The 17,089-nt window shown below is 32.9% G+C and overlaps 2 protein-coding genes across 3 annotated transcripts in view; one reads left to right on the forward strand and one right to left on the reverse strand.

The window, feature by feature from the left end:
• The window catches only part of LOC106118217 (uncharacterized), a 127,165-nt gene that overhangs the window by 86,697 nt on the left and 23,379 nt on the right, over nucleotides 1–17,089 (reverse strand). The window contains exon 2 of one of the 2 annotated variants that reach the window (XM_013312799.1): nucleotides 10,881–10,911. The exons of the other annotated variant lie outside the window; for it this stretch is intronic. The gene's annotated coding sequence lies outside the window, so the exon portion shown is untranslated. The remainder of the gene's footprint in view (nucleotides 1–10,880; nucleotides 10,912–17,089) is intronic. 2 annotated transcript variants of the gene reach the window in all.
• Nucleotides 7–5,391, forward strand: LOC106118219 (uncharacterized). Its single transcript, XM_013312803.1, has 11 exons — nucleotides 7–36; nucleotides 385–438; nucleotides 507–563; nucleotides 641–679; nucleotides 754–804; nucleotides 1,040–1,138; nucleotides 3,819–3,848; nucleotides 4,176–4,214; nucleotides 4,427–4,498; nucleotides 4,687–4,790; nucleotides 5,165–5,391. The coding sequence occupies exons 2-11, from the start codon at nucleotides 429–431 to the stop codon at nucleotides 5,273–5,275; spliced, it is 612 nt and encodes a 203-aa protein (XP_013168257.1). The 5' UTR covers nucleotides 7–36; nucleotides 385–428; the 3' UTR covers nucleotides 5,276–5,391.

The following is a 17,089-nucleotide window of genomic DNA, read 5'->3' on the forward strand; positions in this document are numbered from 1 at the left end:
CAGTTAAACGATCGCAACATGTCGTGATTCTTACAGGTATAACATAGATTTAAATTTTATTGTATTTATTTATATTTCAGAGTTTTATATACTGTTGTAATCAGGTGATCAGGCACTGACTATACATATTCTTGATGACTATACATCTGACTATACATAAGCTTGAGTTCTTATGTGTTTTAACAATTTGCTGCCAGTAAATTAAACGAGAATTTAAGCACTCATTGAGTAATAAAAATGTATAGAAAGATGATTAAAAGTTCTTAAATACTTAAGTTAAAAAAAAACTGATCGTAGAGTTAAAGAAGGAATAACTTAAGGTGTTTTCTTTCTTTATGAAATGTAATTAAGTTTTATATTCAGTTTTTATATCTTTTTTTCTAGACTTTGATATATTTCATTTGGACATTCTTCAAGCTATACCGATCATGGGAGATGGTAGGTATTCCTACAATAAATTTTTATGCAGTTGTGTATTGAAGGTATTTCAAGCATATATTTTTCAGACTCCGACACTGATATCAAACAAGAGATAGTTGATACAATCGCGTATGACCCAAAAGGTTAGTCTATGACATTTATTTATTTATTTAAATTAAAAAAAAAATCAACAGCCTATTTTACATCATTACTTTTTCAGACAATGGTTTGAAGGAGCCACGTTCTTGCAGTTTTAATTGTAAGGTTTTGTTTTTGTTAATAAAACTGTTTTCTGTATATAAATGGCGGCTAATTTTTATTTATTTTCTGTAGTAATTTCCAAAGAGTGCAATGAGCAGAACGAATATCCAAAATTTAGACGAGGTAATTTTCGCAAAATATTAAATAGACTTTTTTAATTGTAGAATTTGTCATTATTATTAGAATAAAATTAATTTCCACTCTAAATAATATTTGAGAGTAATATTTTAATGGTTTTACATAACAGAAATAATGTTATTAATGTCTGTGTTTAAGATAATTTGTAAACATTACGATAATTATTAAAAATAGTTGGAGTAATTCTTGACAAAATGTTAAAAAATATTTCCGTTGGCAGGTTTAAAAATTGCAGAAAAGTTAAGAAAAAAACGTTTATTGGTTGTAAACAATCATCGGCGGAACTTTACGGGCAGCGGCAACTCGAGCGATATCAGAGGTGCGTTTAAAATTAACGACAGCCAACTCCGAGGTTCTTATTTCAATAAACTTGGATAAAGTTCACGGACCGTTCGAGCTGTTAAATACAAGTGCCTTCTAATTCCAGGAGCGAAAATATTTTTAAACTTTATTATATTTGAAAAAAAAAATTAAATATTTTGTGCAGTAAGCTTTCAATGTTTGGTCTATAATGTTCTGGAAATTGACAAAACTTATTCGTATAACATTCGAAAAACAATATAACTCGAGCTTGTTACCCAGAGATATACTCAGATATTACGGGTTCAAATTTAGCATTGTTCTAGCACATATCCTTCGCTTCGCTTAATTTTTCACTTAAAAAAAAAACAGTATCTGAATAATAACTATGGACTGATGTGATTGTAAAATATCCATCCTTTACCTACTAATAGTATTAAAACTTATATGTAAACTTATATGTTATTATAAAAGTATTTGCCTGGGGCGGTCTGGGGCCGGGGATAATCAGGCGTAGCGCTCACCTCAGACGAACTTAATTTTGCGGCAGTTTGTATCAAACATACCGCAATCTGACGGCACGCCGCGGCAAAGCTATAAAAACTTTTCGCGGTCTCAGGAACTACATTTTTTTATTGCATTTTTATTAATCTGTATACAAACCGCATGGCTCTTTCATATTCAGGAGATATTGATTTTATTTATCGATACATATCTTATATTACCTAGCCTAACCAGCTATCTCATTTTGTCTGTTTACATGACTTTTGCGTACTTCAACGATTTATCATTTTAATTCCTTTAATTCATCCCTTTCATGTTCTATGCTATTTAGTTATTTATCCATTAAACGTCGATGGCACTGGCAGTGTTAAATTATCAACACTGCCAGTGCCATCGACTCGACTAGCGTTTGAATATATGGCAATTGGGCTTGAATATTAAGTATGGTATAAAAGGTTTTGTAAAATTCATGAGTTCATTTTAAAGACTGAAAATCTGAAAAAACTCGGAAACGTATCGCTTGCATGCGCAAAGTAAAAAGCAAAGCGCAACGGTACAATCAAACCAAATGTTTAAAAACTTCCTACTAATCAAGTCGTTCTTAAATATGCGATGATTCACACGTTGAGTTCATCGCACAATTGTAAACATATGATAAAATTCAATACTACAATAATGTGGTCAACTAATATACAAACACGGCTAAACACTCACGTATATTCGTCCGGTGGCGGCACCGACTAGGTTTCGAGCCCATCGGGGGCCCTTCATCAGGATCTTCCCGACGGGCTCGAAACTAGTCGGTGCCGCCACCGGACGAATATACGTGAGTGTTTAGCCGTGTTTATATATCAGTTTTATATAATGTCTCACGAAAGTTTGAATAATTTGGTCATTTAATAATACGCAAAATTATAATAGTAATGATTATGTCATAAGCGCTTTGCACATTTATTTAGCTTTAGATAAACAATCGTGGGTTTGATCACGTACTGTGGTAAAATCCTTGAACAATTTATGAATAAAGTAACAACTTGGTATAGTAAAATTAATTATTATTAATAAAGCAACGTTTGTTTTAATTTACGAGTTATTTGTAATCTTGTATGTCTAATCGTGGGTTTCTTAGACCAAAATCCAGTTTAAAATATATAGTTATCTCTGTAGTATATTGACATAGATGAAGATATGTTTAATAGAGAGATTTCGGTCTCAGAAACCAACGGTAAGCAGATTATGAATAAAGTTAAATTAACCGATTAATTTATATGAGCTTATGATATTAATCATCCTGTATAAGAGTTGAATAATCGATGCATAGATTGAAAAGCAGTATGGTGGCCATTTGGCATGCACATGCTGCAGTCATATCGTATTGAACATGCACATAGCAACCATTTAATTCCATACGCTGATGGTTTACTGCGTTAATAAAAGCGGAACTGAAAAAAAAAGTTTTCCCGAGTGCACTCAAAAGCGGGATTATTATTTGAGTTCATGTTTAACACGCATGACTCTGAACCACGAGTACTTGACCCATGATGTTTTAAACCCAGCGGATACGAAGCTAGTTAAAATGTGGGTTAAAAATCATGCGTGTATTCGATGTTGATAGAGTGGACGTCATTTTTATAACTTTGCTGTAATGTTTTCTCTATCTTACTAATATTATAAATGCAAATATTTAAATGAATAGATGGACGTTTGTTTGAAGTTTTATCCGAAGCGCCTTAACGGATCTTGCTGAAATTTGGAATAGATGTAAATCATAGTCTGGAAGAACACATAGGCTACTTTCTAAGCTTCGTTTCCGCGCAGACGGAGTAGCGGGCGATAGCTAGTGTTATATGAAAAATTAACTACTTAAGTGTGGCTTTTCATTGCACACGTATAAAAACAAATAGTCATCTTAGTTTTTAAAGTGCATTAGAGAGAATATTAATTAATTAATTAAAGAAATAAATGAGACAATTGAAATCGTGTAGTTCGGAATAGTAGAGCATCTATATACATTTACACATAATTTCAGAATAAGGCTACTCTGAACATTGGCTTAATATCAATTTTCTGATATAATTCTTGATCTATTCCAAGGCAGGAAGTAGGTTTCCCCATTGATCGCCACTTTGCCACAATGATCCTCTATTCATTAAATTAATTAATTCCGCAATTAATCTAGTGAATATTAATTCCAGCGTCGTTAAACGAACAGGTACAAGAATTATGTAAGTATTTTATCGAGGTATATTTTTATGTACAAGTTTACTACTGCGCCAATTTCGAACAACGGGTTCGTTCGATTAGACTCGCGGTCGGGAATCGTTCCAAAACTTTTTCATTGAATTTTTACCATCGACAAACTGTTTGCAAAAAACCGACCGCCTGCGATAGTTACAGCAGGAAATAACTAATAGATTAAAAAAATAAAGCCTTGTAAGCCTATAGGCTCAGTGGATCAAGCATTGTAATCAGTTCGATTCTCAAAAATTTGTCTATTTACATTTTTTTTTAATTTTCCATAAAATATTATTTTCGTGTTTAATATATTTCAGTAAAACTTAGAAAGGAGTATCTAAAACAGCCTAATATATGTAAGTTTTAAAAGGTTTGCGTACCACTTAAGTGTAGTAAGATAAAATATGAGAATCTTGTATATGGAAGCATTGGGAAAGGCCTATATGCAACAGTGGGCAGACATGGTATGATGATTATGATTCCTAGGGATGATTTTTTCCGATGCCAAAAAAAAATATGCAATCACTTTTTAAAAATGGATTTCTTCTACTAATTAAATAATTTTCAGACAATAATCAAACAAGAAGATTAGAGAGCCTCGGTGAATATTTCGACAATATTATGAATATCAAGAAAAAGCGTAAGTCTTAATTTTTAATAGAATTGTTTAAGAGAATTATTAGTTCAATTTATTCAATAAAATTATTTTGACTTCAAACATTAAATAATTAATTTTAACATTTTTATTTAGTTAGTTAAAAAATTTTGTTACTTTTAATTTGACATAAAATATTTTAACATGTTCAAAACAATTGTTGAAACAAACAGAAAACGCAAATCATACGACGACCAACATTTTAAATCAATCAGAAGATGAAACAAAAGAGAGCGGCTCTGAAGACTTAAAGAAACAACTGGACTCCAACCAGCCGGTGAGTCGGAAGAAATAAACCTTTTTAGTGTAACCGCTATTCGAACAATATTTAAAAATAAACGTAGACGCTTTTATTTTTAACTTAGTTCGGTCGTCTAGCGTACACGAACGATGTGTAGTAAGATTTAATATTTTATCGTGTTTGAAGATGCGAGTTTTTTTTTAAATATACATCCGTACAAGAATAATTGGACTCATATAATGTACCCCTGAGAATAGTAGAAATTAATTTGTACTATAAGAAATTATTTCTTATCATTTGCAAACATATTTCTCTCAAAGAAACTACACGATAATAATAAGCTTTTGTTGTAAAAAAATAACAAATTTCACTATCATTAAATCTGATTTGTCGTTAATTTTTCTTTTCAGGAAATAGAGGTTGAAGTTGAAATTAATGAGGGAAATGATGAAGCGAATTCGACATTAAACGGAAGAAGAATTCTCGGTATACCTACAATACCTACGATAAAACCAAAATAAGAAAAAAATATTTTCACTAGATTTTTTTTTCTTTTTTTTGTTTTAACGTTAATCGTCCAACAAGCAAACGCATATTATTATAGTGATTTACACTTTAATATTATAATATATATATAAAACTAAAGGGGCATTAACGGAGAAATATTTCAAAAGAATACTGTCATATAGGCAGATGATTAGCATCGTCAAACGTTATAATGAATATAAAGATGACACGACACGGTCGTAACTTATTTATCGATTCTCAAGATCAATCTGAAGGTTAACTTTAATTACTTTCTCATATACAAAAATAATCTAACCATGCCTTAAACTATCCCTAGATCAGTTAAATGTAAAATAAAGATGTTATTTAAAACTTCTATAAGCAAAAATTGTTTATGATCAAATTTAATGTTCGGCTGTTAGATGGCGCTGGTCCGAGGACACATTGTTGACATTTACGTGTAACAGATACTTGGAATTCACTTGACCTATTCACTATACCAAAAGTAAATGTACACATTAATATCGTTCTTTGGTTTATTAAAGGTAAAAGGTTACACGCGTCGCTCGCGGCTCTACAAAAGCTCTACGTTCTAATGTCGGACAAGGCCGGGACAAACAAACGGTACAGACGTCCCGGAATCAAATGACACCCTCACTCTCTACAATACTATTCTGTTCTTAGTTTGTATTTATTTACGTTCGCTGTTTCCGATCGACTTCGCTGTCAATGTCGCGATCAACTGAATAGAAATGCCAAAGGTACATATGACTACAAATGTTGCTATCTTTGTCTGGAAAATGTGAATTTTAACAATGCAAATGTCGTGTTTTATATAACATGATTTTTAAACGAGACTTACAGAAATAAATTATGATGGTTTATTCTCGTTTCGTGTACATATTTGACATGAAGTATAAATAAACTTTGCATAACAATAGCATGAAAGCAAATTGAACTTTCAGACTTGGTCGCGTTACGATATCGTTCAAAACTAGCTTCATCCAACCGGCCGGTGTAAACCGAGCGGAACAAAGTCAAATTGAAACGTCAATCTATCAAATTATTCATATAACGCGCATTCGGCCGTGTTTATTAACTGCCAGCAACACTACTGTTTAATCGAGCTACACCGGCTGAACTGACGCTTGGCTAAAATAAATAAGTTTCCTAGAAGAAGATTATTAATAATAAGTAAAAGGAGAGAAACGATTTCCTCAGTAAGTTATTCTTTTTAACTCTTGTTAAACAAAGTTAGTCATGATAATAAAAATTATTTTTATACTTCAAGAAATAATTGAATGAACAAACATTTCTTTGTTTTAGTTTATTTAACTTTTAATGAGTATTTATTTTTTTTCGTAAAAAAGAGGCCAAGGCTTAATTATTTGACGTTGACAGAGAGGTGACATCATAAGAAATTGTAGAAACTTTTTTTAAGTTTAAAAGGCGTACAAAAGCCATGAACGTTACTGAGCATCACAAAAATAATTGACATATTAACCGAAAACGTTGTAGGCTCGTCTTGTTAAAAACGTTTATTTTATAATCTGTGGTGCGGCAGGTGTACTCACACCCAATTACGGTTCGATCAGAGCGGTGCCGGCGCCCGCGGCCGTGCGGTCGCTCTAACCGGATTATTGGCCGGCGACCGGGCGACAGCGGGGTGCAAGAGGCAGAGGGAACGTGCATAATTCGATATAGATTCATCATCGTCTCGACAACTTTGAGCTAGGACTAAGTACTTCGCACATCATTAGAGTCTACGGCGTGATGCGGCCTCCATTACTTTGAGGTACATCAAAGCTAGTAAGCCTCAGAAGCTATATTGGTTATTAACACGTTTAGTGAATTCACGTGTTTTAAACGTAGAACAAATAGTTGCAATATCTTATCTTTGTGAGACTCCTGTATCTATACTTTAATCTTGAATTACTCTAAACATAACAAACATATTTAAACTCAACTGAAATATAAATTTACAACTGACAAAGCTCAGCTACAGCATCAATCTCTACTTTAAAAATACAATATTAAAAATCTCCGTAATTGTTAATGAGCTCTTCAAAAGATTGTTTGTGAAGCTTGGTGCTACAATACTTCTCTATGCAATCAACAAAGTAAAAATATTCAGGTTATCTTTTAAATTACTGCAGCAATAAAACATAGAACAAGAAGGGAAAGTCAGCGGATCTACAAAAGAAAAGCGTCCGCCCAACGCAACAGAAAAAGGTCTGATCCAATCTGTTATATTTTACAAAACATAAAAACAAACCCGACCGAATGAAGATCGAAGCGATATTTTATGTTTCTTTGCTCTTACAGAAACAAAACTGATTTATATTATAAATGTAACGATATACAATGTTGAGAAGCGCGTAGTTTGGATAGACTCTAGATGATTTTAATTGTAAATTAAAATACGAAACAATTTTATTATTTCGTATCTATTTTTGTAAAGTCTTAACATAAAATTAAATACGATACCTGGTCTAAAATTTACAAAGGACAAAAAAATTGTAAGCACTGCCGTGTAACCTAATTTCGTAGGCTTTAATATTTAAAATATGCGCATATTTTCTCATGAAACCCTTGACTAGATGACATTAATCTTCGGCGATGTGTCGAGTCGTCGCCGTCGGGTCGAGAGATTAATTAAATAGGCTAGTGTGTCAGTTTTTCAGCGCCCTAACAAGTTTAGGAATTCGCTCATAGCGTTCAACACTATTTATAATAAACTAGACGTCGGGACTCCGTCTGCGCTGAATTAAAAAAAAAACTTATACGTAGCCTGTGTGTTCGATCAAACAATGTTCCACATCTATGCCTAACTTTAGAGAGATCCATGCAGCCGTTGTGGTGATACCTTCTAATAAACATCGAATCATCCGCTATACGTTCTGACATTCACATTTATAATATTAGCAAAATATCGACTTAACACTGAAATCTGGGATTAGAACCGTCGATGTTGAATAATTAGGTTTCTTGTTTCCAATGTTTATATCATCAGCCTGTGTCAGTCCGCTGCTGGATATCGGTATTCCATTATCCTCTAGAGTCTAAAGTATGCAGGCAATTTAGTTGTAATTCGCTAACTTTAATAAGTTTAACTTTAATAAACTTGTGTTCGATTCGATATGAAGTGTGGTGAATGAGCCACTTTGTTAGTAGAATGTATTGTGAAGCGGAAATTAAATAGAAGCATTGCGAATTATCGGCGACGAATATTTGTTCACATCCGAACAAGCACAGTCGCGACCCACCGCGACCCGCGCCTTACTCCACTTGTGACGTATTTATGTTTGCTAGGCAAGCGATATCTGATTTTTTAAATGGACTCGTAAGAGTCTGCGGCACTGCAAGTGTTAACTTTATTTCAATATGATTGTTGTTTTGAAAATCATATTGATGTTAAAAGACGTCGGATCAGATTTTATTTTTAGAGTAGACCATGGACTACGTAGTTTACCTCATGTCACCATAGATATATACAATTTTAATTCAATTAAGTTGACAGTTAACTTAAATTACGATATTATAATTAGATGTAAGCGTGACTATTTAAACTAATAGAATATGATTAACCAGTCAGTTTAGCAAAAGAATACAAGAACAACCTTACCAAGAACCTTATGCCGTCGTTAAATAACCTTGGTCACTTTAAACTGCATCTCATTAATAAAACAAAATGTATGACAGAGATTTACATTTTAATGAGTTTACAATAGCTAAAAGATTTCGATTGGCAATCTGCCACAAAATCTAATGGCACGGTAGCTGTCAGATTTTAATTACTCTTTGTATTTTGCTTCAATGCCTAAACATAAAAACGATTGAATTCATTTTGTAGATACGCTTCAGATTTCTATTCAAGTAGAGCAATGTAACGGACGTAGAACAAAATAGATATGGAAATTCCTCGAACGGATAGTCCAGAGTGAAAAACGAAACAACGTTAATTAAAATCCGAAGCTGAGATAAAGTGCAAACTTCATCCAGTACGTGGTATTCCATTTCAACATTTCGAACTGTGATCGAGTTATTTATTTAACCTGTTACGGACAAAATCCTATATTCGATACCGATATTTCGAGCAATCGAATGAAATTTATTTCTTATAAATATAAGCTATGATAAGCTTCTGAAATATACTGTTCACGAATAACTTCCTTGTGGAACTATTATGAATACTGTTCTGGATATCGCAATTTTCCGCCTTTCAACCTTTGTGTTATGCGAGATGTATCGCATGCGTACAGGGACGTATTGAAGAAAAGTTGGTCTGCTTTTAAAATATTCAAATCGGAAGGGCGGCTCACCCTTTGCAAAACAAGGAAACTTTCCCTCCAAATCAGACAACGCCCAGGGCCGTTGGGCCACTGAATAAACATACCCGGACGACCAACTTTCATTTAAATCTGAAGCTCGTGACGACTAAATTATAAGCAACTCGCATTACGTCCTATTCTTTTAAACTCCAAGTAAACATTCGTCTTTCTTTTAACAAAAGACAGTTTTATTTGAAAAGTTTCTAATATTTTAAGAAAACATAATTTTCCTTTGGAATTTAGAAGAACATAAAAAACAACATAGCAACTCAGATAATTAAGTAAACGATTATGTTTGTCTATATCTTAATTAAATTACTTCGAAAAGTAAAAAGAATATAAAATGTTTAGTTAAACATTTTATTAACCAATTTCCTAAATCAAGAGATATAGGGTCACATGTTTTTATGGGTCCGGGATGAGAGAGGACGTAATATATTGTTTAAGATAGCGTTTTAATACATAATACATTACGTGTCTGCGATAGTTTCCCCCTCCGACCACACAGGTGGTGCCCTGACCGCAAAGCGAACAGAGCCTTCACTCACCTCAGAATATTGTACGAACGCCTTCAAGGTTCTGAACTGGAAACTTCGTAGCATATCCGATATGCCAAATAACAATCTCTTTAATATTATAACACACTTACATAATAATACATATCGTATACAATTTCTAGTACAAGGTTGACGCGGTTCGACTCGTTCAAGAATTAATTACACGAATAGTAAGCACATATCAAATTACTTTTGCTTGTAATTTTGTTAATAATGTCGAATAGTAATAATATTACTTGCCAGATACTACAGACGAAAACATGATTTAATAAATTAATTTAAAATTTTGTTTGATAGATAGCCGCAACAGATATTTTTCCTGAACTGATAATAGCATTTATGGTACTATTTATGTTGAATTATTTAGTATTTTTCTCATAATTCGTTTAGTTTCATCCGCATCGTAGAAGCCGTTTTCAATAAAGCCAATAACAACGTCTGATGAAAAAACTCCAAATATTGCTTACCTATTAACTCAGAAAAAGTTTTTTCGACGGCATCGGGCGCGGTGTTGAATACAAACAATAATAGGAACGAAACAGCCGAGACGAACAGCTATTATCTCACTCCGACTAACCTACTTCAGTTAACAGCGATCAGCGGGAAAAGCGAAACGAGGCTAAACAACCCAGCATTTATTTAGAATCGAATAGCGTAAACTGAATCGAGTAAAAACTCACTTCCGATTGCTCACCCGATACTAATTACCGATTATACAATCGATTACTTACCTCGATTATTCGTCTTCAAACGCTGACCGGTCTGTAACAATAAAAAAAGTAAATTAGCATTTACAAAGTGAATATATGTAGGAGGGCGGGTTACGATGAATATTGAGAAGGGACATGTGGAACGGATATCTAATTCGAGGTGTTCCCTTCGTGATTTCACTCACGTCCTTGTAATATGGTGTATTGAGAGCGCGGCAGCGTTGGGAATATAAAAATATTCCTCTATAATAAGGTAGGGGCATGAATGTCGCCTTATTTGCGCGTGACACTTTTATCATTCAATAATACTGTCACACACCAAACAATGCAATTTAAATAAAAACATTAAAATATATAGGACCTCTTTTGTTTAATATATTCGTTTAGAAAAAGAATTATAAATATGATATCACAAAAACATTCCGCTTTCATGCACGCGACAACAATCAATGGAGTCACAGTACTAAACATATCGTCTAAAGTGCTCTGCGCCCGCCATCGGTTTGCTTTTTATCGTTGTAATATATTATAGCTTATACATATTTTTTAAGACTACGACAAACCGCAAAAAGCTGACTTAAACATTCATGTGCTTATACTTTATTCGTGATTAATCATTAAATTATAGAGCACAGATTAAAATTCTGATCGAACGAAACTAAAAATAAACTGATCGATGAACGAGCGGCACGTTCATAGAAAATCAATGTAAAATAATAATTTATCATCGCCGCGTGTGTTTACAGGAAATCCACTTAGAAGAAAACATTTAGATAAGTTTTTGTAGTACTATGTCTCGTTTACATTATGCCAGTACAGTAGGACAGTAGCCCGGAATGGATTGTATGGGCACACTGGCGTCAGTTGGTATTAGCATTATGCGTATTGTATACCCAAGCTGATATTGAACACTACTGTACTGGCATAATATAAACCAGGCTTTAGACTTAAAATTAACGTGACTCGGAGAGTTCTTTTTTTATTTAACTTTAAAACGAGAGTAACCCTTGTAGAAATACTCTTATCGATATTTATTCTCTTCTTCTTTTTTATTTAAATTATTTTATCTTTTACAGGCCTTTGCCCCCGACATAAAAAAGTAAATCAGCTTGTCTACTAGTTCGACACCGTCAATGAAAGTTTTCAAAGACATATATCTATTTAAATTTCTCTTAATTCTTAAAGTCCCAGCTTACGTTGAGAACAAAGCCTCTTTTAAATTTGTAATCATCTTTATATCTTCAATGGCCTCTCGCAGTCTTAATAAAACGAATTAATTTAAATAACTAAATAGTCTGTAAATGGCCTCAGTGAGAGAGCATGCACTATCTCTGTCGGTAACAATTTAACTTTTACTTTTTTAGTACAATATATATTTATACAGTATGATACAAAAATCTATTATCATCAATTTTATTCCCTGGAAAATAAAACTAACATAACAGTATTGGTTTTTAATGTTAAGTTATATCATCGCAATAAGTTAGGTGTTAAGATTGTTTGATTACGCATATATACAGTATGTTACTTGATCCTGATCAAAAGCTTTGAAAGTCAGGGAATTCAATATCTATCGATTAAGTCCCATTTATATTCAGCGATATTGAGGTGCCAAACTTTAAAGATCTGTTGTTATCACTTAAGTTACACCCTTTATTGAAAGGAGTAATCTTTGATTTATATGACGTCAAATAACACCCTCTCAATTAAGTATTTATGTCAGTATAACATATAGGTAAGGTATGTCGGTATCCAATAGGCACCATCAATAACTGTCGGCGACGACCAAGTAAAATTATTATGAATGTGCGTGTCGGGTCCCCGGCGTGTACAGGTTCCATCGCTCCAATCTCGCGTTACAAGCTGACCTAATTCGTTAATAACATTTGCTATCCGAAATATGACGTAGGTTAGATAGTCATAAGTTTTCCTTCACGCATTGCGATCGTTATGAACATTGAAGAAGAAATTGCTCGAAAAGTGAAACAACGAATGAATATTTATTTCAATATTTCACAATTGTAAATTTTTCATTGTACATTTTTATATTTCCAATAAAATAAATGAACTTTAACATTTACTTTTTTGTATTATTGTTGGCTCATTCATATATTTCTCTGCGTTAACCGAATCAATAGTTTACATGTTGGATTACATTTTTATATGTCTAGTAGGTGTCGCCCGCGACTGCGTCCGTGCAAAATAAAATAAAAAAGATAAATAGTAGCCTACGTGTTCTTCCAGAATATATTCTATATGTTTGCCAAATTTCATCAAGACCCATTCAGCCATTCTGGAGATACATTAAGACAAACATCCATCCAAACATTCGCATTTATAATATTAGTAATAAAATACATAAGCTTTTACCTATTAGATTTATAATACCATTGCTTTTCAGCGTGATGTTTACAGAACATTAGAATCTACATTTGGTTTATCTGCGTGACAAAATTCACAACTAATCCGTACCACAATATGTACTTCCATATAAATCGGCATAATTCAAAGGATTAGTAAGAACATAATATCCAGTTCCCACGATACCGGCTAGATATAGAAAAAGTAGTAAGAATTCTATATATTTACAGCTAGTAATTTATGTTGTTACTGTACAACAAGCCGTACTTAGCTATTTACTAGTGTTATTATTAAATTATTCAAACTTTCGTGAGACATTATACTAAACTGATATATAAACACGGCTAAACACTCACGTATATACGTCCGGTGGCGGCACCGACTAGTTTAGACCAGTGAGCGACGGGCCGCGTCCGCGAAATAATACCAGTGCCACTCATCCTGATGAAGGGCCCCCGATGGGCTCGAAACTAGTCGGTGCCGCCACCGGACGTATATACGTGAGTGTTTAGCCGTGTTTATATATCAGTTTAGTGTTATTATATTAAATAATGTCATTGGGAAACATTGAAGACTCAGTATATGACAGATGTTAGACTTAGGACAGTTATTTAAGACATATACTTTAGCTCGGACATGTATTATTACGGCATATTATGTCAGAGACTTCAGTAATAACACGGCAATATGACGTATTTTATGTCGGAGTAATAGTATAATTTTTTTCTTCGATTCAAGTATTGTTATTTAAACGAACATGAAACGTCTTTCTAATCTTATATTACTTCTTACTAATATTATAAATGCGAATGTTTGGATGTATGGATGTATTTTAGTACTTATCTCCGGAATGGCTCAATGGATCTTGATGAAATTTGGCATAGATGTAGAACATAGTATTGAAGAACACAAGAGCCTCTTAATAAGTTTTTTTTCTTAATTTCGTACGGACTTATTCGCAGGCGACAGCTAGTGTATTATAAAACTCTGAGCGGAAATTATAAAGTTAGCATATAGGCCTGTTGAGTTCCAATTATATAATTCTAAAAGTTGTAATATATTTTAAAAAAATATTAACAAAATATGCTAAAGAACTTTCTATTGGTTAAGATTAATAACAACTGAAATTATGTAACTAAATGCAGAGTAAAATAATAAACGAACAAAATAATACGGACTACTTAACGGTTAAGTTAACTTTAAGTTTAATTACAGTAAACGTAAAATTAAGCCTTTGGGACGTTTATTACTTTTCCCACAGTTTAATGAGATGCTTATCTAACATTAACGAAAGTTTATGAATAGTTGAATATCTTTGCATTTGGATTAAATAAATAAATATACAAATGTGTTAGTTACATCATAATGTTGCGTTATAGGCATTATGTAAATATTTTTATGCCCATTATTATAGTGTCATTTTCAAGGAAGAACGTTTGATATATACGATTAAAAGCAAAGCGTCAATTGTATTAATTGGAAAACTATAAAAAGCTACCTATCGCCAGCTATTGGTTCGCGAAAAATTAAAAAAAAACTTCGTAAGTAGCCTATGTGTTCTTCCACACTATGCTCTACCGCTATGTCAAATTTCAACAAGACCGATGCAGCCGTTCTGAAGATATCTTCAAACATTCATTCATCCATCTAAACATTCACATTTATTATATTGGAAACATTAAAAAAACTTCTTAATTACATCAAAAATAAATGCATATTCTCAGTTACAATTATGTATTTGAACGCGTTACCCAAGTTCCATAAAAAAACACCATTAAAGGCAGTAAATGTGACATATAACAACGTTTTGCTTTACAGGCACTCTGCAACTTCGTCACGCGACAACATGGGAGTAATAACAGAGCCAAACATGGCATCTTCTTAAATATAATCTCATGCCTACATAATGTTTCCTGTTTTTTTTAGATAAAACGTTTTATATTGAAGCTCAATAGTAACAGATAAGTAACAAGAGGAAGGTAGTTTAATAAAAAATAAGTAACATAAGGTAAACGACTAAAAATGTGAATACTAAACATGAATGAATGAATGAAACTAAAAATGGGAAGTGTCGCGCGTGCTTTATCTTTGTGAACTAATTTGTTTAGTTTAATTGTATGAAATTATTACTGTTTTCTTTCCTTTCTTTTTTTGTACTATAATTGTGAACAACGGTGTTTGGTACATAATTACTAAGTCTTTGTTATATATTATATTGATGTATATACGTTAGTTGTACCAAATAAAAAAAAATGTGAAAGTCGTCTTTATAAATAGACTAGCGACTCCGTCCGTGCGCAGTTAAAAACTAACATATTTAGTGTGTTTTCTTTAAAACTATATTATATCTATATATATGCCAAATTTTAGCGAGATCCATGAAGTTGTTCTGAAGAAACCTTCCATCAAAAGTATCCATCCATCAAAAGATTCACATATTATATAACAATATAACAAAAGTATGCACATTTAAATGTTTATTTCTTAGAACTTGATGTGTTCTTGGTGTCAGACAGTCAATTGACTAATTAACAGCTAATCAGAGCAAGAAAGAAATTTTATGCAGCTGTCAATGGCGTTTCTTTTCCACTTTCTTGTACCCAAGTATTTAACATTCATTGTGCTATTACTATCGTTTTTATTATGAAACTCTTGATAAATCTATGATTAATTCGACGCCGATATTTTCATTACTTTGAATGTTATCTTGACATAATTTCGCCATTTAGATAAAGACGTTTCAGGTCGTAAGAAACATTTTAAGTTTCCGTCTTTTCAGGCAAGTCCCCGTCCATTAGCGTCTACAAAGGGCCGTTCACATTCAGAGGCGGTTTAAAGGCATGTTCTATAAAAAGTTTCAGGATGTCGCTTCGCTGCCCTACTAATGTAAGTAGCCCCAATCTACGAAGAAAGGCTCAAGTTGTAATTTATTATACGAGAGTGTGTGAACATAACATAACTGAGAGTCCGTCGAAACACTCGTATAAAGACACTGTCTGTCTCTTTTATTCTGCATTTAAAAAACTAAGACAACAATATGTTTTCGTAAGAAATTTTTTTGAACGTCGATGAGCGTCGGTGGCTCAGTGGTCAAGCATTTGACTTGCAATCTGCAGGTCCTGGGTTCGAATCCCGCAATGTACCAATGTGTTTTTCGATTTTCGATTTACATATGTACATTTATCCGACGTTCTTACGGTGAAGGAAAACATCGTGATGCAACCTGCACATATCTGAGAAGAAATTCAAAGAAATGTGTGAAGTCAACCAACCCGCACTTGGCCAGCGTGGTTGACTAATCACCCTTAACTTAGGTTAGGCTCCGAGCCCCTCGGTGGGGACGTATAGTGAGCTGATGATGATGATGAAGAAATTTTTTTGGTGAAAATAATCAAGCTAATATTACTTGTATTAATATTTGGTAACTATGCCAAGGAACAACTTTATAACTATTGCATATGTGAACACAGCGCAACCGTAACAAAACTATATCAAAAATTTACTACACCGTAATTAATGTATCGTAAAATTATAATAAAAAAAACTGTGGCAAAATGCCAAAAATCAAAGCGTTCGGAACACATGGCCGGTATCGGTAGCGTTTATTTTCGATATTATGTAAATTATACAGACTGCAAAAAAATTTACTTTCGTTAAACAAATCACAAGCCAAGTAATTAAGCAGTCTAAAAAAATGTGAACATTGAATTTTAAAATTCAAGACACACATATACTTACACATAAATACTAAGTTGGGTAAAAATATGTAACAATTATCAAACTAAAACTTTAGTCATTTGTTGGACAAAACTCTAACATATAAGTTAAACAAAAACGTCATGGAAACAAAATTTGTTTACGTTTTTTTT

The sequence above is a fragment of the Papilio xuthus genome, unplaced genomic scaffold (assembly GCF_000836235.2).
Source record: "Papilio xuthus unplaced genomic scaffold, Pxut_1.1 DF827597.1, whole genome shotgun sequence".
Classification (NCBI taxonomy): domain Eukaryota; kingdom Metazoa; phylum Arthropoda; class Insecta; order Lepidoptera; family Papilionidae; genus Papilio; species Papilio xuthus.